Consider the following 27,668-nt stretch of genomic DNA (forward strand, 5'->3'; position numbering starts at 1 on the left):
TTGAGCAACTTGTTTTGATCACAGCACTCCCTTTGCTTTTCTGTAAGTGATAATGTGCAATTTTTGAGTTATTTAATGAATTTTATTCATGTAAACTCCATTTAACTCAGATAATGAATTTACCATTCTGGATTTATTGCTACTCGGCTACAATCCAAGTTTAATTAGTCAAGTTTAACGCTCACTTTTACATGGAACCCTTTTGGCCTTCCGTCTCTCGCATGGTAGTGGCCCATCTTCTCTAAACTAACCCATCTTTGCACGCTGGCAGTGATTGCCTTGCTGGTAGGAGAAAGGCTCGTTCTCAGCGACTTCTCCTGCAGCCTGAAGAAGGAAGGAGTGCATTCAGACTTTTCCGTATCCACCTTCTCATCGACAGAGCTCTTCAAAATACACTTTAGGTACATTTTAGATTCACTCTGTTTCTTAAGTTGTCTCTGCTATTGTGAATGTAATGTTATCCTGGTTCTTTTGCTCTTAGTCGGCTTTTGTGCACTGCATGGTGTGGGAGATGGTGCTGGGCATGAATGGACCACTGTTTTGGATAGCAGTGATAATATACAAGGCTACTGTACATTTGAGCTACTACAATGCACTGTCTTTCGAGGATGTTTGTTAAGGTTTGTTCAGTTTTTGTTTTGTGGTTGTGGTTGTAGTTGTAATAGCTTTTTTGTTTTCTATCCACCCACATACGGACATAATGATGATGTAGTCAGTGATGGTGAGAAACATGGTTGCTTCAGACTGTAACTATTTCCTCAGAACAAACCGGTTTGGGCTCTGCCACGGTCAAACAAGCCAAAGCTCTGCGCCGTTTATTTATTTATTTTTTGTTAACGCTAGTTGGTGTTTCAGTTTCACTAGCAGCTAAAGCTACACGCCCCACTTTCTGGAAATGAAAACTTTTGACTGGCACACTCATTCTTCAAGGAAAATCTTGGAAAACACTTGGCATGCCATGTAGCTACATGGCATACTTGCATACCAGCGTCTGCATCCAAATGAGAACACTTATTTTTGATATTTAGAGCTGTTTAACGTGTGAAGTATTGCTAAAAATGTTACCGAGAAGTAAAATTTAAATCTTAAAAGTGTATACGTTTCGTACTGCTTGGCCAGAAAGAGGAAACATAACAAGTAGTGCTAAAATTTTCACGGAAAGGCGCTAGTGCTGGAAATACTTCGTGGTCTGAGCTGCTTTTACTAGAGGAGAACCTCAAGCTAATTAAAAACTCATATTTTGAGCCGCACTCTTATGTACTGCGCTTGCTGTGAGTGTGTGTGCACGCGCGATTCTTCCCGCCGCCCTCTGTTGTGCACGCGCCAGGCCGGCCTGTCTGAATAAACGGAGCTTCTTGTCACTCTACCTGAATCTCCACTTAGGCAGGTAAAACCAGTTTTTCAGCAGCGTCGAAAGGATTTAGTACCAAACATTAAATTGAGGATTTACTCTTAGCCTATTTTGGAGTCTTCACTTCTGTTTGTTGTAGAAAAATGGACATACAGCACAGTAAGCACATTAAAACTCAAACAATCCAGGTATAATACATCTTAGTATTTGAACATTTGTACATTTTATAGGAAAATTTGTTACAATTTATTGTGGCATTTTATAAGAATCTGACTAATCACTAAACAAGCTGATAGTGGATCAATAAATAATTCCATAAGCTAGGTAGACGACTGCTTAAGACAAGAAATTAATAATGCAAAGACACACACCAGCATCAGGATATTAGCACTACAATTGGCATTGGTGGCTGAAAAAAACTAATGCCAATGATGATTATTATTTAGCATTATTGCAAATTATCTTCTTTTTTTTACTTAACTTTTCAATCTGGGTTAAAGGTGCTTTAGAAAAAAAGAATATTCAAGTGAATGACAAATGAGTTTCAGAATAACATAAAGAGGAGACTAAAACAAGATAACCACAGGAATAATGGAGGAATTCATGTTATATTAAAGTATTAAGGCACAGGACAGCCATTTTTATTGCAAACCTACACAGAATTGGAAAGTTTGGCTGCTATTTCGAACCAGGGCCATAATATGCATTGAAAGGAATAAAAGGTGACAAAACCCCTTGAGCAAACTGCCTAGATGTTTCATTAAAAATATAACCCAGGCTCAAAGCTTAATAAGTTTCTTTTGTATTATGTCAGTAACTGCTGAGCTCTGTGACTCTGAGTGAAAGTCAGTTGTTTTTGGTTGCTCATCAGACCCTGACATCAACATCCCTTCAGAGACAAAGTATTTGCAGCATGAATAACTGGCCAGCAACCACAACAACAGTAAATTTGGATCAGCTCTTGTGTGTCTAAATTCAGTGACTGAGCACTAGCACTGAGCCTGATGCTGCTTTGAAGCATGTGCATGCCTTAAAAGCCTCTGACTTTTATCTCTTGCCAAACAGGATGTTTAACACTTTCTCTGTAGCACTATAAAACAGATAGTAAACCCTTTCCTCTGCATGTTGCACTTCTGTTTCCAAGCTAATGAAGGTGGTACCAAGAAATAGCACAACAGTTCATGCTATATGAACCAAAATAAAAATAAAAAATTACAGTTTAGAAAAATATTACTTTTAAAAGTAAGGTTCTGGTGTGTGTTATTGTGTCAGCTAAAACAATCAAAAACTGAGAAATGGGTTAGAATTCTTTTTTTAATTGCATTCCTTGAGGAACAGAAGTAAATGTTAAACAACTTTCTTGGGAAATTTAGGTAGCAAAGCTTAAACCCTAAACCTACACAAAATCGCACCTTTGAACTCTCATGAGAAAGACAAAGAACACTTAAAGAGATGTTAAGTTGTTACAGATATGGACTAAATTTAATCCCTGTCTTTTGTAGATCTGTTGCCAATAGAGGTTTGACTGTATGTGTGTGCAGAAGTTTTCCTGCTTTAATTTATAACTAGAATTTTTCCATGGTAACAGTTTAATTTTTGTGGGCAAAGGTTGGGATCAGATCTGCTAGGTTCTTATGGCAGGGATGTTGTGAGGGATTGTAAAACATTTTCAAACTGCCACTGTCCCACACTGCAAAGATTTGTCAGCCTCATGTTTGAAAAGTACAATTTTTTTAAACTTATTCCTATAACAAAGCTAACACTGCCAGGCTCAATGCTAGGAATGCACCAGTCTGATCCTGGTATCTGGTGCCGGTTTGATACAGACTCAAATAGTTAGATCAGCTATCGGTAACTCGGGTTGGGTACCTTTCACATTTGAAACGATACGGTACTGATGCCCGGCACCTGGCAATCAGTACTGGTACTCAACGGTACCAATTTTTGGTACTTTTTTGTGTCTATGTGGTAAAAAATGTCAATTTGTTTAATAATAAAATTCAATTTTTTTACAAATTTATTCTTTAATATATAACCTTGAAATGCTGTGTTCATGCCCAGCATAGAAAATCACCTACTCTTCCACTCCCTACAGTCACAAGAATGCGTTTAGGTACCTAAACATGGTACCTTTTGAATCTACATGAATCGATACCTGGTACTTTTGTCATAACTCGGTCGTTACCTAAAAAAGTACCTAAATCGGTACCCATCCCTATTGGTAACAAAGGGCTAAACCAAAGTAGATCTATGTAACTCAGTTCTATACTCTTCTGTGTTTACCACAGCCATGTGTGTGCTACATCAGAGATTGTAGGTCTGTACCTTTTTGCTAGGCTAAGCTAAAGCAACATGAAGGCAGATAGCCACAGTGTCTCAGCAGTTTAAAGGTACTCCACACCTGTTTTGCCAATGATGCCAATGGCGACTTAGAAATCGAGATTGTTAAATTGAATGATATAATGAAATAATATAGATGATAAAAACTTGTACAACCAATGCGTGGTTCTGGTGATTGTTAGCAAATGTGATGCTGCTGAATTGTTCAGTTGACCAAATGAACACGTTCCTAGTAGAGAAATACTTCAGTCTCATGAGTCTTCAAAGCTTTGAGTCCCCACTTTGAACGCTGACGTGCTGTGTCCGTTTTAGCATCACTGACTGCAGTTAACAGGCCAGAACTTGTCTTCCAACTTTTGTTCTCCCAACTTACTTTGTCCCTCTTTTACAGCCCCCCTGTTCCCCCTGTCATCAACAGACATTCACAAATGTAGCACCTCTAGCTGAGTGGAATAGCTGCAGGAAAATCAGCAGCTTTTGTAGGCTGAGAGAGAGAAAGAGACAGGGCAGAGATGACAGAGATCTGGACAAACCGCCTACAGAGAGATTATGTGTTGACCTACTTTCTATAGGCTGTGACTGTAGCTAACTGTATAGTTGTCATGTCATGGTGCAGTGTGAACCAGAGGCCTTTTGCATGTGCAACAGCTGTGCATTACTCTGCCTTTCAGTCTAATAGCTCCAAGGCGCCTCTGTGCTGCCACACACACACACACACACACACACACACACACACACACACACACACACACACACACACACGCACACACACATATCTGTGGGCTGTTCACAGAGTAAAAAGGAAATCTTGGATCTGAGGAAAAGAAAACAAGCCGTCATGGTCCATTTTTAAGGCAGTAGAATTCATCAGCAAAGCTCTGGTGAGGAGTTTCCTTTCCGACTCGGTTAAAGATAAAGTGTAGGAGTCAAAAAGAAGCCAAACCAGGAGCAATTTTAGAAATTCACAGATTTATAAAAATGTTGCTGATAAAAGCAGGGATGTTAAACTTGTCTAATGATCAACAGGCTTTTAGCTAATATAGAAAGAGACAGATCTAGGAGGATACTTTCCAAGTAACATTTTCTAATAACAATAACATGGCTTCACCATTGTTTCATCCTATCATGTCAGAGTAAAATGTTGATCCCACACATATTTGGATTACCTGGGTTCTTGAGTTTGACTCTTCTGTGTTTAGCCATGGAAGCTAAATTGATACCATCAGCCTGTGTCAAGATTTTTTCACAAGTGTTTTCATTCTTCTCAGGGCATGAAAAATTAGTTTGTTTCTTATTTCTTTTCTTTTCTTTTCTATTCTTTTTTTTTAAGTATCAGACATTTTTTCAGAAAGTTTCAGATGTGTACATTCTATTGGACTCCATGAGCCTGAGCATTCAACGTTGAACAGCAGGAACTTTAAAAAATGTTGTTACTTGAAACTGTATTTTTTTTTAAATAGAATAATGCTATTATTCAGATGTTGCTGTATATCTGGGGTCTGCAACCTTTACTTTCAAAAGAGCCGTTTTGCATCAGCTCACCTGGAAAGTCATTCGGGAGCCGCAAAATCTACTTTATCTTCAAATTAAGACAAAAAAAGTGTATAATCAGGTGAATAGTTATCTAAACAAGAAGATTTAGTGTTTATAAATTTTTACATGTGATTTCTTATATTTTTATTTTTATTAATTAATTTATTTAATCTATTTAATTTTTTTTTAAATAAATTTGCAAATTAAAGAAAAAAAAGAAATCTGTATTGTCATAGATTTTATAAATTTTGCAAAATTTGGAAATTTAAAAAAGATCAAAAGTTTGCAAAATAAGAAATGAATTTAAAAAATATGCAAAATTTCAAAGAAATTGATGAAATTTCATACATTTGCAAAAAAACCCTAAATAATGCAATTTCAAAATTTTGTTTGATTTCCAAAAATTGTAAAAACTTTCTAAAATTGCAAAAAAAGAGGGATATATAATAAAAAAAATCAAAAATTAGCAAAATCTTTAAAAATGTGGAATTGTTTTGCTTAATTTGCAAAAATGTCAAAAAATTGAAAAAAAATAAATGAATAAATAAATTCAAAAACTTAAAAAAAATCACAAAAAAATAAAAGCTTTGTTTTAAGAGGTGATGCATCTCTAGTCCAAATTTTTTATTATGATTTTACTTAGTGCCTGTGTTGTTATCTTTAAAATATTAAAAGCCCTTTATTTTAATGATATTTTTAAAGCTACAAGGAGCCACTGCAAAGGAGTCAAGAGCCACATGAGGCTCCAGAGCCACAGGGTGAAGACTCCTGCTGTATATCATCATATTTTTTTACTTCTTTGGTTCTTTTGGAATAGAAGGACTGATATGTCATCTTAGAGTCAGAGAACATTGACTTGCAGTTTCAACGACTGACCACTGAATGAACCTCAGAGGAGCGGAGCAGCAGAGAGCACCCAAGAATCTGATCCGCAGGTGCACCATAAAGACCATTGGATTTAGGAGACTTTAAATAGCTGTTCACTACAGTCACGTCAAAGTACCAGAGGGTTAGAGTCATTAAAAAAACAGTCGGCTAAACAAAAAAATATTGTTAAATTCTCAATTTAAGTTTCCCTCCAAGACTCTAGTTTTGGCTGTGCAGTCTGTTTTTAGAGATGGATTCCCTTGTTAATTTTTTGTGAGTTCTGAGCTTTGTTATCCACAGTGGTCTCCTTTAAGGGCTGCAAAAATTATTTCTTATAGTGATCGAGTATTCTGTCCACTGATAGAGTTAATCAAGATAGATTTAGATAAGACATTCGGTAAACCATGCACTTTGACAAAGTTGTATGTACTAAGGTAATGCCCGGCTCATCGTGTTAGTAATTCTCTGTTAATTTTTTTTCTATCATCATGACTTAGAGTACTTTTTGTTTGCACACTAACCTGTTTTCTTAAGGTGAGCAGAAGTTCAAAGTTCAACAATCTGCCTACAGATATTTTGCCTCCAAAAGAAAAAAAGCACTAAAAGATCCATCATTAGAAATATAATTCATCAGCCAGGTTATCTGTGAATACATAGATCTTTGAATCGTTTAGAGAGGCAGGGGAAAGAGGAAGCACCAACAGCACAAATGTAAGTCTGACGCATAGATTCTGTAGGCGTCTTTCTAAAAGCAGCAAACCTTTGGACTTGTCTTAATGAGAAAAGCACATATTGTGTTGTTTAACTGATCCTGTTAACCAAACAGCGTGGCAGTGAGCCAGCATGAGCAATTCAAGGCTGCGTAGGCTCGAAAAGAAAGAAATTATTCTGACCTTAGGGCAACTTTTACTGACACGTTTTTATGACCATTAAAAAGAAAAAAAAAAAACATTTCCCTTTGAGGTGAAGCTTTCCAACTGGTTTGACTGTTTTTATTTCACCATCCTTATGATCTTATCACGTTATTTACAAGATTCAAAGGTGTTTTATTCCCTAGCTCTTTTTTGATTATTTATCATTTATTTTGTCCTGTATGTTGCTTCACCTTACAATCCCCCCATACATCCTTAATGTGCAATGATTTGCCCCTAACTTATTTTTATTCGACGTCCTATACTGATAATTTGTTCAAGTTGTATTTCCCACATGACTGTGTGACTGAGCATTTCACACAGTAGCACGTATCAGAGCAGCTCACTGGGAGCAGCTTTCACTCAGCGGTCTTGGTGCTGTAGCAGCATTCAGCGAGAAAACAACATTCCTCTGACACATTAAATTACTCAAGTGTTGTCACACAGAGCGTTTATACTAGAGGGACAACGGGCGCACTGAGCTGCCAGCCAGTTTATAAAACCATCTATGACAAGAAGCAAAGTCCATAAAAACCACTGTACATGTGTTGTTAAATTCTGTTTATAATTAAATAGATGCTACGTCAGAATCCTGTACAGTTGAAGGTGAGGTAATGCAGAATGATGTGGATAAGTTTCACAGGATGTTAATTTTTGTCTCCATAGCCATGGCGGAGGCCCACCAGGCCGTGGCATTCCAGTTCACCATAACTCCTGAGGGGATCGACCTGCAGCTGTCCTATCAGGCCCTGAACCAGATCTACCTGTCAGGGGTGCGATCCTGGAAGAAGCGAGTCAGCCGCATGAGGGTGGGTATGATGGGAAACTCTGCTTGCTGACGTGTGCACTGCTCCTTGTTTGAGTGAGCTGCAGGTGTGTTGGGACATAATTGCTGAGCAAAGGGAAGCTGAGGCATTATTACAAGGTTTAAATTCCCTTCTGTGCAGGTAATGAGTGAGCAGGTACTGACATGTACTTTTGCCCCTATGGGGATAACAAACACGACTGTTTGTTTGACACATCTATTAAAGAAAAGGCACATCTTCATGCTCAACATTTAATCCACACTTAAGATGTTTCAGCCATTAAGAAATGTAAATAGTCACATAAAACTTGGACAAGGAAGCAGCTGATTGTCAGTGTGATCTTTGTAAAACTCAACACAAAATCAGTGTGAAGGTTTGCAGAGCTAAGATTTTGTTTTATTTCAGTGAATTAATCTTTCCAGGTAAGTGCAAAGCACATGTCATCTACTAAAGCTGAACTCGCACCACATCCATGTCCACTCAATCTTTGATCTTACAACTGCTGCGAGTTCTGTCTGGCACATTGCAGGACCACCAGACAGCTGGAGTCGCTAAAATGAGCAGTTCCTGTGCTTCCCACCCAGCTGATAAGCCGCCCCTCATTCATGTTGTTTTTATTGGGCTGTAAAACCTTAGACCACTTTCCTCCAGACCTCATTATGTTCTAGTGAAAGGACAACTATTTGACACTAACACAATGTGATTTTATTTTGAAAGTGAGCTGAATGTTTTAACTACAACCTCCAGTCCCGCCCAGTCTACTCTATGTGAATTGGTACCTTGCTGCTCTGGCATCCTGCAAAAATAAATAACTCTGAAAAGAAAATCCATCAGATCCAGTGCTGTGACAAAGGAAGAGACGGAGAGTAGACAGATCTGGTGTGACTTGGCTGTTAAATTATCAGGGTTTAGGTGGTGGATTCCTGGCAAACAAAATCATTTTAGAGGATGACAATGAGATGCATTCAGCAAATTCTTGTAACTCTTACTGTAGATGTCAATATTGACATTGTTATCAACATACTTGCTCAACAAACAATAAAACTTACACAATCTCAATAACCATTTCACCTTTTTATTAATTTTTGTCATCAGTTTTGTCTTCTGTCTGTCCTTCTTAATCCATCCAATGTTTATAACACTGTTTTTCTTCTTCTGTGGTAACAGAACAGGGTGATCAAGGGAGTGTACCCTGCCAGCCCCTCCTCCTGGCTCTTCGTCGTCATAGCGATCCTGGCCACCATGTACATGCGCTCTGATCCCAGCATGGGGCTTATCACCAAGATACAACAACACCTGCCGCTCAGGTACACAAACCAGGAAACGCTTTTTTTGTGGCTCAAGGAGACAGATGTCACTTTCAGGGGCAGATTTTTTAGTGTTGAAACTAAAAGTATTAAAAAGCCATCTAGTTCTTTAGCTTTCAAACATTAATGTTCAAGTCTGGAAAAGTCTCACTGAGTCAAATGTGACTCAGAACTAACTGACATGTTGGACAGCATCCAGAGAAAGTCACAACAGTCTGAAGAATGTGTGCTTTTCTGTTCTCAGGGTTCCTTTATGTTAGATGCTAAATAATTATTGTGTTTGACATTTTTTTAACTGGTGCGGCAGTAACTTTCTTCCAGACTGAAAACAGAAAGTAAAATGCACAAATTTAGGCAGGATGGTAAAATTGAAATTTATATTGTGTAAAACATTGTTCTGCTAACTGGTTGACAACTGAAAAAAAAATCAGTCCTTTTGATCTGTAGTGAACAGAGCTGCCGGCTGAAATGGATTCAAGGATTCAAGGTGAACATAAAGAATAGAATAGAGAATAGAACTTTATTGTCATTGTAACAAGTACAACGAAATTGAAGTCACAGCAGCAATCAAGTAAACAAAAGTAAGAATGTGCAAAAAGGACCATAAGAAAAAAGATGATGACAGCTTTTCCATCATTCTCCAGTTCAGCCAGCCTCCACCTCCACAGGGTCGAGGACTGAGCTTCTTCAGCAGTCTGTTCAGTCTCTGTCTCCTGGATCCTGTTTGCTCACAGCAGGTGAAGTTCTTCCAACATGGCGTTGGTGTCTGATGTTAGCTCCGTTAGCCATGTCTGTGAATAGCTTGATGCTACTCTGCCCTCTGGTATTCCCTCTATTGCTGGGTCAGCACAGCTAGCTTGTCCATCTCATTGGAGATAGATCTTGCGTTCCCAATAACGATGGATGGAAGGACAGGTCCATGTCGTCACTTCTTAGCTCACACCTGAGAACCAGCATGTCGTCCTCACTTCCCTCTCCCCACCTTGTGGGAAGACATTAGGCCTAACACCAGTTAGCATTGACATGCTACAGGCTGCTAACAGCTGAGTTCACATGTAAACAATGCAGCCATGGTTACATGTAGGATCTCCAGACAAACACAGGAGAAAAAGTAGTAAAAAAATCACTGAAGCCACAAAAAGTTTGGTGTCCATGACCAACAAATGAGCCGTACAAAGTAATGATCCACTCCAAATACAAAGATTACGAAAAAGAGACGAAAAAATTACAAGTAACAGACAAAGAGAAAGCTGCTGCAAAAGGCAGCCATAGCCAACAGGGCGGCACCTAGCCCAGAAAACAGTTTAAATAAAGAATATCGAAAGACACTAGAGCACTCAAAACACTGTACAGAGTGAGGTGTGCACAAGAAGTATGATATGTAAAGTATGATATGATACACAAAAAGTGAAAGAGGATTATAGAGAACATATGACAGGGACATGTATTACACAGTCAGACTATTGCACACAAAGAGTTTTCACAGACAGTGGCGTCTTTGAAAGTGGCGGCTTCACTCTGAAGACTACACTCTAACCGGACAGGCAACAGTCAAGAGGAGAAATGATTTATACCTGTCCGACCCAAACAAACACAGCTTCTAACATAGTGAGCCGATGAGTCAACATAGAGCTGAGTAGGTGTGGTGTTTTCCCTTGAACTCTCACCTGCTTCCCTACAAGTCTTTTTACTGACTGGCTTTTTAACAGTGATTCACTTTCTACCTCCTACGCTCACACACTAACACACGTGCCACGATGATTCATACTTGTACTCAGGAGCAGTTCCAGCTGGAAGTGATTGTTTCACATGGGCAGAAGTCTGGCAACTGGACACAGATGATTTCCTGTTATGAAATATATTTTCGGGTTTCATAACCTCCGTCTTTATTTTCCCTACTGTCTCTTTAAGACTTGCAGCTCCACAAACCCCCTTGTCTCACCTTGTCAAGATTCTGTTTCAAATAACTACCAGTTAACCATAGATTATCTCACTTAGTACCCAGCTACCAAATTAAGATACAAACCTGATGCCAAAAAATATTGATAAGAAGATTATTTGAATGATTATTTGAGCAGTTTTAAAAATTAGTACAATGGATTCCATGGCTGTGAAGTCTTAGCTGCCTGTTGTGGTTTATTTAACATTAAACTAAACACTTTAATACACAGTAAAGTCACAGTCAAACATTAGATAGCAGATTTATTATCGTTGCACTGAATATTTTTCCAGTAACAGATAAGTCTGACAACCTAAATGAGTCTTCTTTGTCCTCGTTCTACTCTCCTTCTCTGAGTTCTGTGCTTGACATGCCTCAAAAGGAAACTTGGCAAATGTCACGACTCTTAACACTGCTGCCATTGTCACCCCAGCTCATGGTTTGAGTTTTTATGTATTCAACAGTTTTACTTCACCTTATGGTCGATGTAGTCAACAAACAGAAAGCCAGGCGGTAAATAAAGACTTGCTATGTCTTTATTGAAATATATTGATTGTACACTATTTATTATTTAACTTCTTTGAGAGTGATTTTTTCCCCCTTGTTGCACCAATTGATAATTTTTAGTTATTTGTTTTTGTTTTATGTTGATACATTATTAATAATGGTTATTTAAGAATAGAAAAGAATAGAATAGAAATAAAATAAAATAAAATAAATAAAATTACAAGAAACGGACAAAGAAGAGAGAGCTGCTGCAAAAGGCAGCCATAGCCAACAGGGCGGCGCCTAGCATTAAACAAATAAAATTTGGATTCAATATTTCTCCACTATGAATTGTTGCCTGTTTATGTATATTATACACTATGTGTTTGTTGTTTCTTTCTTTCCCTTTATCTTTGGTTTGGATGATTCTGAAAAAGTGATCCAGGTTTACTTCCTTGTCTGGCCAGCAGATGCTGCTGTTGGACTGTTTATCTGAGTTCCCTCTCACAACACAAGATGAATAATGTATCTTATATTTGTACCTCATATTTGTGTCATGTATGTGTGTACTTTGGTTTTACAGAATATTTAAAGAGGAATAAATAAGTATAGAAATTGTTGCAACCAAAATGATATGATATTTATGTTCCCTTTGTCCTCTCCGCAGTCTCCACCTGTCGCTCAGCGCTCAGGGTCAGACCATGTTGTCGGCTCTTGTCTTCAGCACTCTGCTCTGGCTCTCCCTCATCCTCGCACTCAGGTTCTGTCTCAAACTGCTGCTTTCCTACCACCAGTGGATGTTTGAACAGCACGGCCGTGTGTCCAATGTCACCAAAGTCTGGGTGGTAAGCTGAGCCATAGGCACAGTTTGATTACAGTGAGAATGGTGTAGTAACAGGATGCCTGTAAACAACGTGCTTATTAAAGTGCGTCTAAATGTCACTAATCTCTTTTCACTTGTGCTCTCCCAGACTCTGTTGAGGTTATTATCAAGCAGGAAGCCTTTGTTATACAGCTATCAGACCTCTCTGCCTCATCTACCTGTTCCTGCCATCAAAGATACACTGAGCAGGGTGAGGGGACACATGCACGTGCTGGGACATAGATGTACAGGATTACATTGTTTTTAACAAGCATTCATGCAACTTTCCTCACATTTATCATCATTTATGATTTTGTATATAATGATCTACATGAAGAAACTAAGTCGATGATTGAATCAACATGTCACAGCTACAAAGCCAGATTTTGACCTGTATGTTTCTATTCACAGTACCTGAAGTCAGTGCGCCCTCTGCTGACTGATCCAGACTACAAACGGATGACTGAACTGGCCAATCACTTTGAAACAAACCTGGGCAACCGTTTGCAGCGCTACCTGAAGCTCAAAGCTCTTTGGGCCACAAACTATGTAAGTGTTTAGTTACTCACTGGAATTAAATAATTGTTGAATTGTAGATGAGGAACACTAATGGGAGTCCGATTCATCCATAAACCTCAGCAGTGGATAAGTGAGAAATCAAACTGCTACAAGACCACTTTGAACTGAGTGAATTTTGTTGTTCTGTTTTGGTGCCAGGTGAGCGACTGGTGGGAGGAATACATCTACCTGAGAGGCAGGGGTCCCATAATGGTCAACAGCAACTACTATGGCATGGTAACCATCTCCTTCCTACAGCTTAGAAACAGACTTGGCTAAAACACTATTATAACCTCAACCCCAAATTCCTCAACAGAGTTAACATCTCTCTTTCCATCCTGCAGTATTTGTCAAAATAATCTGCGTGCAATTGTTTCACTCTTATATTTAGGGCCACAAATGATCATAAGGGTGATTTTGGGGGTTTTTCCTCAGTGTAAACTTTTTCTGGAATCTCTGGGTTTACAAATACAACAATTTACAGAAACAATTAATGGGCAGAAAATTTAGTTGTTAGCATCTTCTTACATTAACATTACAAATGAAAATTAAGCACATTCTGCAACAGACTTTCATGAAGGTGAAAAGGATCAAGAGTGATTTGTTGGGTTTTCCTCAGTGTGAACTTTTACACAGGGATCACCCTTCATTATGTATGAAGCCAAAAGCAATCTTAATTTAAAAAAAAGCTCAAGCCAACTAAATTGATCACTGGTCATTATAATTGCAGAAGGTAAACAAAATTTTATCATGCAATGAACAGATTTTTGACCCTTTCATCAACTGTTTTTAGAAACCTGGCAATGATGAAAGTTATTTATGAAACTATAGCATTAGAGACAGTTTTATAAAGCATAAATTACATGTGTTTCTGGTGCAAATCTTTAACTTTTCACACATGCTCTCCAGGACTTCCTGTATGTGACCCCAACCTCAGTGCAGGCAGCGAGGGCAGGAAACACCATCACTGCCCTGCTGCTCTATCGCCGGAAGGTCAACAGGGAGGAACTCAAACCGGTGAGACCACATTCATAAACACTACAAAATAAAAAAGCCGTTGGTATAACATGTTTGTGCTGTTGTGTGTGTGTAATGTAGTAAATCTTGCTTATTCTAAAGGGTTTGCAATGAAACCATCAGGCCAATAGTGCATCAAATCAAATACTTTAAATTCATAACTTTGTCACAAGAAAAGTGATTTAGGCACTTGCTCTTGGTGTGTTCGTGGGTTAAACATCAACAACGAAATAGCATAGACTGTATAGACAAATGACTAGCACAACAGCCCCCACCAAATGTGTGTTTGATATGTTCAATAAAGGAGGTGCGACATCGGGTCATCTGACATATTTGAGAGTGTTATGAACCATTTCGTTTCTTATTAATTTCAACAGAAGATGAAATTCTAACTAACCAACCACTGTAGAGGAAGTGAGAAACCAGAAACAGTCAAATTACCCACATTGAGTGAATAAACTATGACTTGTTTTCGCAGTGAAGTTAATATTAGTAATAGGGTTGGGCATTTAAGGCTTAAGTATTTGTTGGTAGTCACATTCATTTATTTGGTAATTGTTCTTCTACACTGGACATTTGTGTGGGTGTAGTGTTCTCTGCTTCTGAATCCCACAGCCCGACTTTATTATTTCCAGTGATTGGTAGTGCTCTCTTCTACTTGTTATCTGATGCAGTAACGATTATTCTTCTCCTTTTGTTATATACGGTTAGTAAACACTTAACACATGTTAAACCTTTTGTGTGGCAGGCATATCGTAATTAAACCAGACACAAGTTAAAATGCTGACAAATTTGATTTTTTTAATGAGATAATACCCACAGGAAGTGTTCAATTTTTCATTAGGTATAGAAACTGTTAATGAATTAAATGTGTGCCCTGCTTTGTATGTCAAAATGGAAAGGGATGGAGACAAATCATCTGTACTCATGTACATCTTTAAGCTTCATGGTGTTATCCCCTCTATCACAGCACATTTAAAACAGTACTGTGGTGTTTCCCCTGCTGTTCTGTGTAAAAAAACACAAGCCAGATGTCAGGGTGAGGTTATTTCACTGTTCAACTGGGAACTGATGTGATGACAGAAGCATAATCAACAACAGCAGGAGAAAACAACAGTCTAAAAGGCAACTGCTCTGACTGGAATATCAGAGTAGAAAAAGCATAGTGTGTTGAAAAAAAGTGTTGAAACAGAAGAATAAGTGTCCACTTGTAAATGTGGAGATAGTCAAAATGAAAGTGAAAGTAAGCTAAAAGGATGTGATGAATAATGGATGCTGTGGGTGTGTGTTCCTGTGTGCTGTTTTGCTGTGTGTCAGAGTCGTGTTCCAGGGACCGTTATCCCTCTGTGTGCTGCTCAGTGTGAAAGGATGTTCAACACAACACGCACACCAGGAGTGGAGACTGGTAAAACACTCACACACTCCACTCCCTATCCCCCCCTTTCCCCCCTGTCTTTCTTTCTTAGAGGAGCAGTGTGTAAAAATGAAATAAGATATCCAATCCAAAAGTATGTTTAACATTAATGTATCACTGGAGTATAAGCAATATTTTGCTTTGGATTTCTTTAAGTCTCCATTTAAAATCTACTAAGTAGCAATTGCTTCCCCTTTTAAGAGGTAGTGTTCTCATTTTCTGCAATATACAAAGTCTGAAATCTAAATATCTTTGGATATTTTGTGAAACTTTGAATTAAATGCGTTTTTAATTGAAGTCAAAGCAGAAAAAAATTAATTATCACTGGCACATCTGCTCACTGATACCATTGTAAAGCAAAGGACTACTTTTGAGCCAGTGTAGTAATTCACTTTCCTCCACAGATGTCCTCCAGCACTGGCAGGATAGTGAGTTTATTGCAGTGTACCACAAGGGACGCTTCTTCCGCCTGTGGGTGTACCGCGCAGGCCGACTGCTGACGCCCAGGGAGATCGAGTTCCAGATCCAGAGGATCTTGGACGACCCTTCACCTCCTCAGCCGGGTGAGGAGAAGCTGGGAGCTCTCACTGCTGGAGACAGGTAAGCATGACAGGGTGAGGGAAAGCTATGAAAGCATCAAAAAGAATTTGACTCTCATTTGTCTTTTAATGAAGCGACCAAAACCCAACATGTCAAGCCTGTTATAATATTTTTCTGCTGTGAAGCAAACAAAATACAAATGTTATGGAACTCAAGTTCAAAAGTTTAAAAAAGTTATCTTTTGTAAAAGTTTTCTTCACAACAGTTGATTGAAACTATTGACAGCTGGAGCCCGTTCTTGGATTTCATTATATGACTGTAAAAGAGAAGATAAGAATACAAGAGTGAATGTTCATGAAAGGAAATACAATTAAAGCTCTAAAAGACAAGAATAATTGAGGTTGAATCTCCAAATTAGCGACCAGCAATAAACATAATGACTAGGATTAGGTGATGAGGCTGTGTGTAGTACTAGTGTGTGTCTGTCCTGTAATTGGATCCTACGTGTGTTTATGCTGATAGACAGATAAGACCTCACTGAGCTTCCAGAAAAACTGCTTTCTGGGCACAGGAAGAGAGAAACCTGTGGTTAGTGACTTTCTGAGGATGTAAAATGATCCTACTTGACAAGTGCAGGCTAAGATGGAGGTATGTAAACAACTCAGAGGAAGAGGTTGAGTCACCTGGCTTTAACGGAAAGGCATTACCTGAACTAGGAGTAAAAGTAAACACATGAATCATGTCATTTAAATCTTGCTTCAATACCTGATAATCCAAATAAAACAAGTTTTTATCTTGGAAAAACCCTCTGTTGTCCTAGATTTGAGAAAACAAACAGGAGAATAATGCGGTGATGCTGTTCCAACAATCAGACACTTGTAATAATAATAATAATACATTTCATTTAAAAGCGCCGTTCTTGACACACAAGGTCATTTTACAGTTAATTAAAAACACATTTAATAAGAGAAAACGCCAATAGAAATACTTAAAACCAACCGACAAACAAAGGTGACATCACATACGCATCGTACTCAGTTTAGTCCTGGGGGGCAGAAGGAGGGAGTTGTTATCTGAGCGGAGGCGTGATGAGTTTTGTGGTGTGAGGAGTTCTTTTAGGCATGGGGAGGCATTCCCGTGGATGCAGTAATGAGTTGGAAGGGAGATTTTGATGCAGATGAGACCTGAAGCCAGTGGAGGGAGTGAAGGATGGGTGTTATGTGATTATGCTTCCGCACCCTCATCAGGAACCCAGGACCAGCGGCGCTGTTTTGGATGTATTGAAGTCCCGATGAGGAGTGCGTTGCAGTAGTCGAGCCTTGAGGAGACAAAGGCGTAGATGAGTTCAATAACTAGTTCGTGCTAAGGATTGATTAGAAATGGTTTGGTGCATCGACATCATCAGCCTTTATGCTTTATGATTTTATTGTTTATTCTTTAGATAATGCCAAAATAGCTGGACCTTACGCAACATGCAAAGATTTTAACTTATTTTCATTTATTTACGTCTAGAAATATCAAGATCCAGTGACCAACTTAATATACTACACTGAAGCACTCCACTGGATTTGCAGCATATGGAAATTTAATGAAAAAAAAATTCCGTATCTGTATTGAACGGCTGGAATTTAAGTGTTGGACTGCAAGTACTCCACACAAAATATACAGTACCTTACAGTAACCCTGTAAGTCTGGTGCTGATAATGTGAGAAAATTGGTTTGTTTGGATAATGTTCGGGTGACACTCAGATGATGTTGGAACCGGACATCCAGGTGACGTACAGATGTTGAAATCTGAAAACCATATGTTTTCTGGATTATGTCTAGATGACGTCTGAACCTGACTCCTGGATGATGTCCAGAAGATGTAGGAACCTGATGGATTCAGGGTAGAAAATTATTTTCACTTCAGGCCATGCATTTTTTATTTAGTCATAAACTCAATAAAATTTTGACACAGAAAACCTATAAAACAGACATTGAGTTCACAGAAAATTAAAGGGCAACTCTGTTTTTAGCCAAAATGAGCGATTTGGCAGAGATTATGTCCCGCGCTGAAGCTCCCTTGCCTTGGCCCCCGCTAAGTGCGGCTAAAATCGGTTAGATCTAAATAACTTCTGAAGGACTCCGAGCTGCACAATGTTTGTCTGGGTGAGTATATGAGCATGCACACACCTATAAAAAAGGTCCAGGTGTCAAAAAAACGGAGTTGCCCTTTAACAGGAGGAATTGATAAGGGGATCGATAAAGACTCTGATCTGAAAAGTGGAATTGATAACGGCTTGGTATCAATGAAAACTTATCAATACCTGTTCCTAGAGATGACGCAGATCAAACAGATAAAACATTGCTGATTATCTATCACCTGTTTGTGTGTACATTGGGAGTCATCAGGCCTGATTATTTGATGACTGTATGTGTCTCCTGCCCCACTCAGAGTTCCTTGGGCTCAGATGAGGAAACAGTACTTCAGCTCTGGCATCAACAAGCGATCCCTGGACGCCATCGAGAGGGCAGCTTTCTTTGTTACTTTGGATGATGAAGAACAAGGGATGCGTGGAGAGGACCCAGCAGGAAATTTGGACCGCTATGCCAAGTCCCTGCTCCATGGGAAATGCTATGACAGGTGAGGAATTTGCAGATTGTAGATTGTAGTGGAGATATTAATCAAGGATGGGCTGCACTATCTCACACTATAATCACCTCTTTTGACTCCTGTTCCCAGAATAACCAATGGTGAGATTTTGTTATGTCAAAGACCTTTTTTTTTTCTCAAATACCAAAATCAGCCTACAGGTGGGGGATATATTGTAAATAGAAGTATGAAATGACTTTATAGTGACCATCGAGTACAAATTGTCATGTAAATGTTTTAAGATGCCAGTATGTAATTCTCTTTTTCACTGGTGCTTTTGTCACAGCGGGCAGCACACTCCCCCACCCACCTAGAAAACTCTCAACTGATCTATCTCATCAGTTGCAGGTTTGGGGTTTGCAAACTTTGCAATGCAAATTTTAGAAACCCAACCAAAGGGTCTACTTGAACCGTTAGACTGGTGTCATTTTATGCATCTAAGGGTTGAATTTGAAATGTATAGCGTGAGTTAGAGGAAAACTCAGAATATTGAGATGTATATCGTGATATAGCTTAGAAATATTGAGTTACTGGTTTTAGGCCATATCGTGCAGCCCTAAATCAGTCCATCAGGAAGTGTTCTTTTAACCATCCTACATTTTGGTAGATTTTGTCAGAAAGAAGTTGTCAAACATTCATTGTTGCAGTCATAGTACTCACAGAAGTAAAAAAAAGACTTTGAAATACCTGTATCTAACAAGCCACAGTAACTGTGTCAGTGTTTCATCCTGTGGTTAAATAATTAGACACCAAAAGTGTTTCCCTCTGCTGAATATCAATACTTGTGCTCAGTCTCTTTGCCAGTACTCACTGGTTCGCTGGCAGGATTTCCCCTGAAAACTCCAGGGAGACTTGTTGCCATGACAAACACTGATGTTAGCATTGGCTCCAAGCACTGCTTTGCATCTAGCATAGCTGTAGACTTTAAGGGTTTTTGAATACATAGGTGTTTCTGTTCCTTGCTTTTTCATTTCATGTTTGGTAAATAAAATATATACAGTATTATTCCCTCACCCCAACCCTCCCCACTAATTCTTCTGTTTCTTCACCGTCTTCCTTCTTTCTACTCTCATTCTCCAGGTGGTTCGATAAATCCTTTTCCATTGTGATCTACAAGAACGGGAAGAGTGGACTGAATGCAGAGCACTCCTGGGCTGATGCACCGACAGTGGCCCATCTCTGGGAGGTGTGTTTGTGTTAGTGAGAATTTCTTGCACAGTCATTTTTAGTCTGTTTGTCAGACCCTTTTCCCAGAAGTGGATCCAGTGGAGAAAGTGAATGTAAAGGAAAACTGAGCTGATACTGCTTCTGTCTGAAGAACGTCAGACACCTGCAGCAGAAAATATCTGTGACGGTTGTCTGGAAATTTCACGTGTCTTTACACCTACACTATTAACGATTCTCTAAAGTATAAGATTGGACAAAATGCCACAAAATATTTGCATGAACACAGAAATGGAAAAAAGCAGAGGCTGTTGTCCCCAGAGCAGTGGAAAAAAAAACTCTGCGTGGTGACTGAAGAAGAGGATGCAGAGTGTCCACTGCTGCTGGTGTGGGCGCCTGAGATGTGATGGAAACTAAACCCTTTGTGGTGTCATGTTTATTTCCAGGAAGTGTGTGGGCCTGTTGCAGGTCTTAAAGGACATTGGAACTTAAACATAAGTATCTTCACACCCACAATGGTGATACTAACAACAGGTCTGGAAATTTACTAGATGACCTTAAGCTTTCCAGAAGACTGACTTGAGTGTCATATCTACTGAAGTTTCTGTTGATAAAATAGCAAAATAATAGTTGCTGTGCATAACTGTAGTGTAGTTTCAGAAGGCAGTATACTGTTCTGGTTCATTTTTGAAAGCTTAATTTTATTTATCAGCAGTGGATGGTAATTGTAAATATATACAGTGATGTTTTACATTTCCACTTCAAACCTGCTGCTGAACCAAATGAAGCTACAGGAAAATTAACTGGTACAGGATAAAACATCACAAATTTAAAATGGAAAACAGGAAGTGTTAACAAACAAACAACATACGCGATAAAGATGTGATCTGCACGTCCATCAGACGCCTACTGTTTGGTGGGAAGTTGAATGTGGATGAGGCCCGGCCCTAATGTGATCACATGGTTATATTTTCAATAAATTTTATATTGATTTTTACAAATACTCTTTTTTTCATCTCAGTAGAAATACAGCAAAGTGAAATTGAGCAAAGCATCCATCCTACACATTAAAGCGTAGAGATGTTGTGTATCTTCGATTAATCAAATATTGTTTTGACTGTCTCAAAATTTTAAAGTATCAAAGTGCCATCTGATCGAGAGTCATCCAGTGATTTAAGTTTTTCAAGAAGCTTTATTGTCATACTAGCATGTTTACGCGAAATTTCACTCTCGATGTCATGATAAATATCTAAAAACAATGTATATAAAAATAGGATTAAACGAAGAGATGTATATGGAAGTTAAAATGTTCACATTTGACTAAACATTGAAAAATAAAAGTACAGACAGTGTAAAACTTAGGCAGCCAAATTTAGAGTCTGAGTCTTATCAAGATCTCTGAGACAAAGGCCTTGTCCACATGTAGCCATGCATTTTTTTCAAAAACTAACATCCCCCCTCATTCATTTTTAAAAATACTTTTGTCCACACGCACTGGGAAAATCCGCTGGTGAGTGCAGCTCGAAGCTTGACAAACCCATAGTTGGCGGTATTTTTCAGACGGCATCCAATCAGGATGAACCCCAGCTGTGACGTTTGAGAACCAAAAGCTCTGTTTCCCGGCATCTGCAAGAAACCACAAAACCAGAGATTTCCAAAATCTTCACTTTGAAGTATACACATTTTCCCAAATACCCAGCTTCGTGTGGACATGGCCAAAGTCCAAGGGACTACAGAAGAACCTAAGACAAGTCAAAGCTTGACTCAAACTTATGTCCAAATCCTGAAAAGTATTTAAAAATAAGAGTCTTTTAATCATTTTCTGAATCCCATTAAAATGAATGTGACTCAGTGCCCTGGATTTCAAACAAAAGGTTTCACAAGGACAGATCCCTGTATAAACCAGAGCTGGTAGTTTTGTCTGCCTTCTCATGAGATACTTTTCATGGTCTCCTCCTGACAGTTTATTTGTTAGATCAGAGCTTGAGAGAGGATATTTCATACTCAAAACATTAAGACAGGGATTTGAAAGAGGAGGGTGGGGGCTGCTGATTTTGGCTGTTGTTTGTTCAAACTTCAGCCATGTCAACAGCTGCTTAATGTGTACACAGCAAGGTTCATCCAACTCTGCTGGTTGGTCATAATTGGACACAGGCTTACAGCAGCTGTAGAGTTGCAACATACAATTCATATCTTATTGTGCAAACATTTTTATCTATCTTTGTCAGGGCTTTGTGCAGCAAAGAGACCAAAACACCACTCATGGTCATTTTAAGTTTATAAGGATGCAAAGGAAACACAAGAGTTCCTTTGATCCCTCCATAATCATTCAGGATCTAATTTATTGAAGATACATATGAAGGAGAGAGTAGAGAGTTGCTTATTTTTGTTAGGTCACATATTTTATCACGTCTCTTCTCCTCTCCAGTTCACCCTGGCGACAGATGCTTTCCAGCTGAAATACACTGAGGATGGACACTGTAAAGGCGAGGTGGATCTGACGCTTCCCTTCCCACAGAAACTCACCTGGGATATCCCCTCAGAGGTACGCTCACTGTGGTTTTGTGCAAAAAAATTGTGTGTTTACCAAAACCTAATGACCCCACTAGCACGCTTTTTCGGATGTTATCAGCACTTGTCCTTGGGTTTACACAGATTCTTGGTGTGAGGATGAGATCATCTGTCACCCCTCTGTGGCCGGGGAATGATTTTTTTCTCCATTCTTTCCTCATTCTTAAACCTGTTTTAAACAGGTTCACGCCACAAAGCCATCTGCTTTCTCTGACACAAAACCAGCACCTGCTTGTACAAATGTGCACAGGTGAATATACATCATCATCATTTATCATTAACTAAACAGAGTGCAAAAACTGAAATGAAAGCAAGTTTTTTTGTCTTATTTTTGATAAAAAATTGTCTCAATAGGTTAAATCTGAGCTAAATTCAGGTGCAGAAAATATCTTATTTCAAGATATTTGGACCAAATGACACCTGAAGTTGTTTGCATAATTACCCAATCATATAATATGTCTCTTCATAAAAAAGAAAACACATTTAAAAGTATTATTATTATTTATTTTTTATTTATGATGTCACATATTTATTTATTAATTCATTTATTACCCTTCATTCACTGCTTAAGAATTGCTTAAAAAAGGCAAGGTTTAAGACTTCCACCCTTTCATTCACCAAAAAAAGTCACAGGCTGGGGCGCAGATGACCTAGCGTTCTAGGTTGCGGGGGCTGGGCTGGGCTGGGCTGTGTCCCGCATGTTGATCCCCACACTCACCCTGTTTCCTGCTCTATCCACTGTCCCGATTGAAGGCATAAAAAAAAAAAAGCCCAAAAAATAACTTAAGGAAAAAAGGCCACAGGTCAAATTTGCACCCCTACTAAAATATACACCTTTGATTTTGTGCATTCCTTTCATGTTGGAAAGGCGCCCAGGCTAGAGCTCCTTGTCTGTTTCCTCCTGATACCAGTGTGAACCAAACTGATGTCTTCCAAAAATCACACGACACAGACAAACTAGGACACTGGGTTCAACGACCTTCAGCCATCTTAAGAAATTAGTTTTGGGTGCACATAAGGTGACAAAAAGATTGAAATGATGTTGATTTTTAAAGCCAATAGTCACAAAATTGTCACTTTAAGCTGATTTTTCTGGCTAACTTCTCTGTAAGAAACTAGAAATGAACTGTCATCATTAACTGCCTGGCTGTTTGTTCTGTCTGTTCGGCTCTCCTCAAGCCTGCATTTGGCCAAACATAGTTAACATAACTTATAATTTAAATGCATACAACTGATTTGCTGTGTCTATCGTTTGTGCCACAATCACAGGGAGACAATTAGAGGCGTCCCAGTCCGGTATTGATATCGGATATCGGTCCGATATCAGCAAAAAAACAAGTATCGGATTACATCGGAATGCATCTAAAATCTCTGATATAAGCAGTCCATTCCAGACTCCGCTCCTGCTGTTTTTATTTGATTTATTTAGGTTATTTTCTGGGTCTTCTAATTTATTCTTCATTTTATTCAATTACTAGTATATTCTTATGTTTAATGTTAAAATTTCTGTTACCCATAGCATAATAATAAATGGGTCAGTTTTTCCTCATACCTACTGTTGCTGACTAATGTTCTTTGTTCGAATAAAATCACTGAATCAAGCCTTTTCTCACATGACAAACATACTACAAAATAAGTAATAAAAGTATGCATGTTTATGCTGATATCGTATCGGAATAATATCGGTATCGGCCAATACTCAATGCTGCAGTATCGGTATTGTATCGGAAGTGAAAATATAATATTGGGACATCCCTAAAGAAAATATATACATAGAAATCAAGTTGCTTGTTATTAAAGTGAAGGTTAAAGTTAGCAGAAGGCTCACAGATAACAGCAATCAACCCGTAACATCGTTTGTGTCATCATTCAGTAAGTGATTCAGGCCCATTATCGGCCTCTCTTTTCTCTGTTTGATTGTTATTGAAGTCGGGACAGGAGCACTTTGGTATGATAAAAAAACATCAGCTGTTCTTTTCTACAGGTATATTATTGTAGTTTAATCTGTGAATACAAACTTTTAGTGCATTAGTTAGAACTGAGCCAATTTTTACTGTGCTTTCCGGTTATGAAGATAAAATCTACAATAACAACAAAAATGCGTAAAAGAACAGCAAAGCAGAGTTATTTCATCTGTATCTTCCAGTTCGTTGTCATGTGGGATTTCTGAGTGCTCAGAGACGTCTGCAGCTGCTCTCATCAGGCTGCACATGTTTAACACTAACAGGTGTATATTTTGAATGCGTGGGAACAAAATGTTGGCTATCAACTTCAAGCTGGACAGAGTGTAAAAAAGACGCATCACAATATATATATTTTTTAATACTACCGTCATATGTCTTAACATTCCAAACAAAGAGAGGCATAACGGCTTGGCATCTGAGCTCACACAGCCTCATCATAACACAGAACTTTCACTTTGATCTCTTTAGTTTGTCATCTTCTGGATTTGTGAATGAAGCAATCAGGGGATGATGTATTTAGTGTCAGAGGTGAAAAAAGCAGGTTTGTAGGTGAAATACCTGCTTCTCTCCAGTTGAAACAGATTTTTTTCTTGAAAGATTTTTTTGAGCTTACTCATTGTACTGAGGCAGGGTTTGGATAGAAGTAAGGTTGGTGAACTATTGTGTGAAAGTGTTGATATAGAGTTCAGAAACACCCGTTGTGAAAGGAAGTATGTGGTTGAATAAACTATCCCTCTACGCCAGTGTTTTTGCTAAGGAACCCTGGATTAATGACTGACAAAAGTCAGTCTGTGTTTCTTTAACAGCTGAACAACTTGTCTGTGCAAAAAAAAAGGGAATCAAAAATGTGTTTGACAAGGCTCATGTGTGTGAGAGGAAACATTTAAGTGTAGTTTGAAGAAGAGTATTTAACAAACAAAAATGACATGAAATCCTGCCCGGAGAGTGAGAGTTGCAATCAGTTTTGTTTGTTTATTAAAAAAAAACTGTAAGGTAGTTCCCGGTGGCAAAAGTCCCTTGCTATCCTTTCTGTCTTGAAAAACTTCAGATTTTGTTTAGGGGAGAGACAGGGATTTCCCCAATACTTTGAGATAAATCTTGTTTTCATATTTGAAAAGCCAGTAATAGAACAAAAGTAGGAAATGGGCCCAAACACTTCCTAAAGTACTTAAGAGGGGCTTAATTTCATTTTTGACATAAAAGTCAAGAGAGTGACGAGCCAATTTGAGAAATTCCAGAGCCCCCCGCCCCCATTTCTTGGCTTTTTTCCTGCTAGCAAAGTGAATCTGGGGTCAAATAGTGAAGTGATATGAGGAACACACTTTCCTTTAGTTATGAAACATGATGTTAAATTATAGCCATAATAGCCAAACAGGAAATGTGAATGATGTCAAAATGTCAAAAGCACTCGGCCAAGCAAGTCAAGTAGGTTCATTTTGATATAATTTATGGATAAGCATAGCGTAGAGTCAGTCTGTCTTGGATGTTCTTCCTGTGCTAAAGGCAGACTACAATTCTGACTTCTGTTTGTGTCACTGTGTAAATCAGTTAACGACAAATGCTGACAAATGAGCGAATGAGTGCTGTGCCAAAGCCTGCTTATTGTTACTGGCTTTCTGATGGTTGTAAGAATGTGAGCCTTGCCACGTGGCTCTTGAAAAACAGGATTGGAAAAAACTCTTCTTCTGCATTTTTGGCGTTACCAAACTCTTCCTGCGTTTAAGTGTAATCTCAGGAGCTTGTGTGAACTGTTTGTTTGGGTTGTGGAAACTTAGCAGGAGACGTGAGGGTGTGTGTAGTTAATGATTTCGAATCACAAAGAAGTTCACAGGGAGTGAGAGCTCTAAAGCTGCATTTCCTGTTTTTTACTATTGTTAATATTAGAAGTAGTAGTAGTAGTAGTAATTATATGGTGGTTACGCGTTATTCTTTAATTACTGAATCTCTTCTGCCAGACTTGTAATTGCTCCTTGATCTGAAAAGGTGCCAAAAAGTGTCTCTGCATTTTTTATTGAGACACAATGCATGCAGTAAATATGAGTTTAAGTTTTAAATGTATTTGTCCTACAAATGAAACTTTGAGTTTTCATTTTGTCTAAGTGTGGGAACGTGTCATAGGCAGTGGGAGTGTGTCAAGAATTTAGGAAAATGTCTAAAACATGAGTCAGTATGTCAGTTTTAACTCTACAGCAGCTACAGGCCTGTAATGCCTTGGTCACCTGGGATATGTGCATGAATTTCACAAGCTACTTTTTGTTTTGGTTAATCACCAAAATTAACCTAAACAGGACAATGACAGAGATTACAGGGTTCATGGAAAAACTTGGTGAAGAAACTCTGACCCTTATACAAACAAATGAGTAAACATGTTTGAATATAACCCTGAGACCTGAGACCTGAGACTTGGCAGCACTCCTTTAATAACCAATGCGATCTGGTGAAATCACTCTTGATTTGATTATTTTAAAGAGAAAAAGAAAATAGGACAGTCGGCTGACTCATTCGGTGAAGGGTGGGCCTAAATGTTGTGGGAAAAAGGAAATTTTAGGCAGTCATTGAAATCTTAATTATCCTGTTTTTTCAAGTTTTAATTTCTGTTTTGGTTTTGTCGTCTTTCAGGTTCAGGATCAAGTCCACAGCTCCCTGGCTGTTGCCGAGACCCTAGCAGAGGATGTGGATTGCCACGTGTTTCCTTTCAGCGAGTTTGGAAAAGGACGGATCAAGAAGCTCCGCGTCAGCCCTGATGCATTCATCCAGATCAGCTTACAGCTGGCATACTACAGGGTGAGGAGGATGAGACAGTCCTCTTTGACGTCTGATGCTGTAAAAATGAAACAACTATCAGTTTCTGCTTTGAACTGATGAGCAACTGTAATAGATGGTTGATTCAGATGTAACAGTGGTTAATGGCTCAGTGGAAAGTGAAAGGTCTCAATCCAAACACTTTGTGGCATTTAGCAAGCTGAAGGAAGATACTCAAAAAGAGTGATGGGATAGAGACAGATGAGAACAACAACTTATAAAAACATCTGGTTACAAGGCCAATAATTTTGGTAAAACTAGATTAAAAGACAGTGAGATTAACATTTTAAGTTTGCAGTTAACAAATCTACAGCAGCTGTATGATTCTGTTATGTCAATGTAAAGGAAAATCTCTTAGAAATGTTTTGAGCGCCTTGTAGAATCTGTGCCACAAAGATTTAGAAAATGACATTACATCATTGGTTAGCGGAAAGAATATGACATTATTAATGTTGCTTTTTTGCATGCCTCAGTTGGACCAGTGCAATATTTCAGTGTGGAGTAGAAGTTAGTCAAAGGATGATTGTCTTCCGACAAAGGAGAATAAATAGATCGAGAATGACTCACAGCAAACCTGTGACATCAAAACTTTGGTTTGTTT

General features: G+C 38.6%; 1 protein-coding gene across 1 annotated transcript in view; it reads left to right on the forward strand.

The window, feature by feature from the left end:
• Positions 1-238: 238 nt before the first annotated feature.
• cpt1a2b (carnitine palmitoyltransferase 1A2b) overlaps positions 239-27,668 on the forward strand; it is a 35,088-nt gene continuing 7,658 nt past the window's right edge. The window contains exons 1-14 of the mRNA XM_074696042.1: positions 239-401; positions 7,669-7,811; positions 8,976-9,115; positions 12,208-12,385; positions 12,512-12,613; positions 12,814-12,951; positions 13,120-13,197; positions 13,870-13,977; positions 15,295-15,382; positions 15,796-15,991; positions 18,369-18,557; positions 19,647-19,752; positions 22,159-22,275; positions 26,885-27,049. Coding sequence (XP_074552143.1) covers positions 7,671-7,811; positions 8,976-9,115; positions 12,208-12,385; positions 12,512-12,613; positions 12,814-12,951; positions 13,120-13,197; positions 13,870-13,977; positions 15,295-15,382; positions 15,796-15,991; positions 18,369-18,557; positions 19,647-19,752; positions 22,159-22,275; positions 26,885-27,049 — 1,746 coding nt within the window. The 5' untranslated portion in view covers positions 239-401; positions 7,669-7,670. The remainder of the gene's footprint in view (positions 402-7,668; positions 7,812-8,975; positions 9,116-12,207; positions 12,386-12,511; positions 12,614-12,813; positions 12,952-13,119; positions 13,198-13,869; positions 13,978-15,294; positions 15,383-15,795; positions 15,992-18,368; positions 18,558-19,646; positions 19,753-22,158; positions 22,276-26,884; positions 27,050-27,668) is intronic.

The sequence above is a fragment of the Halichoeres trimaculatus genome, unplaced genomic scaffold (genome assembly GCF_033239565.1).
Source record: "Halichoeres trimaculatus isolate MK-OKI-2021-1 unplaced genomic scaffold, fHalTri1.1 fHalTri1_scaffold_20, whole genome shotgun sequence".
NCBI lineage: Eukaryota > Metazoa > Chordata > Actinopteri > Labriformes > Labridae > Halichoeres > Halichoeres trimaculatus.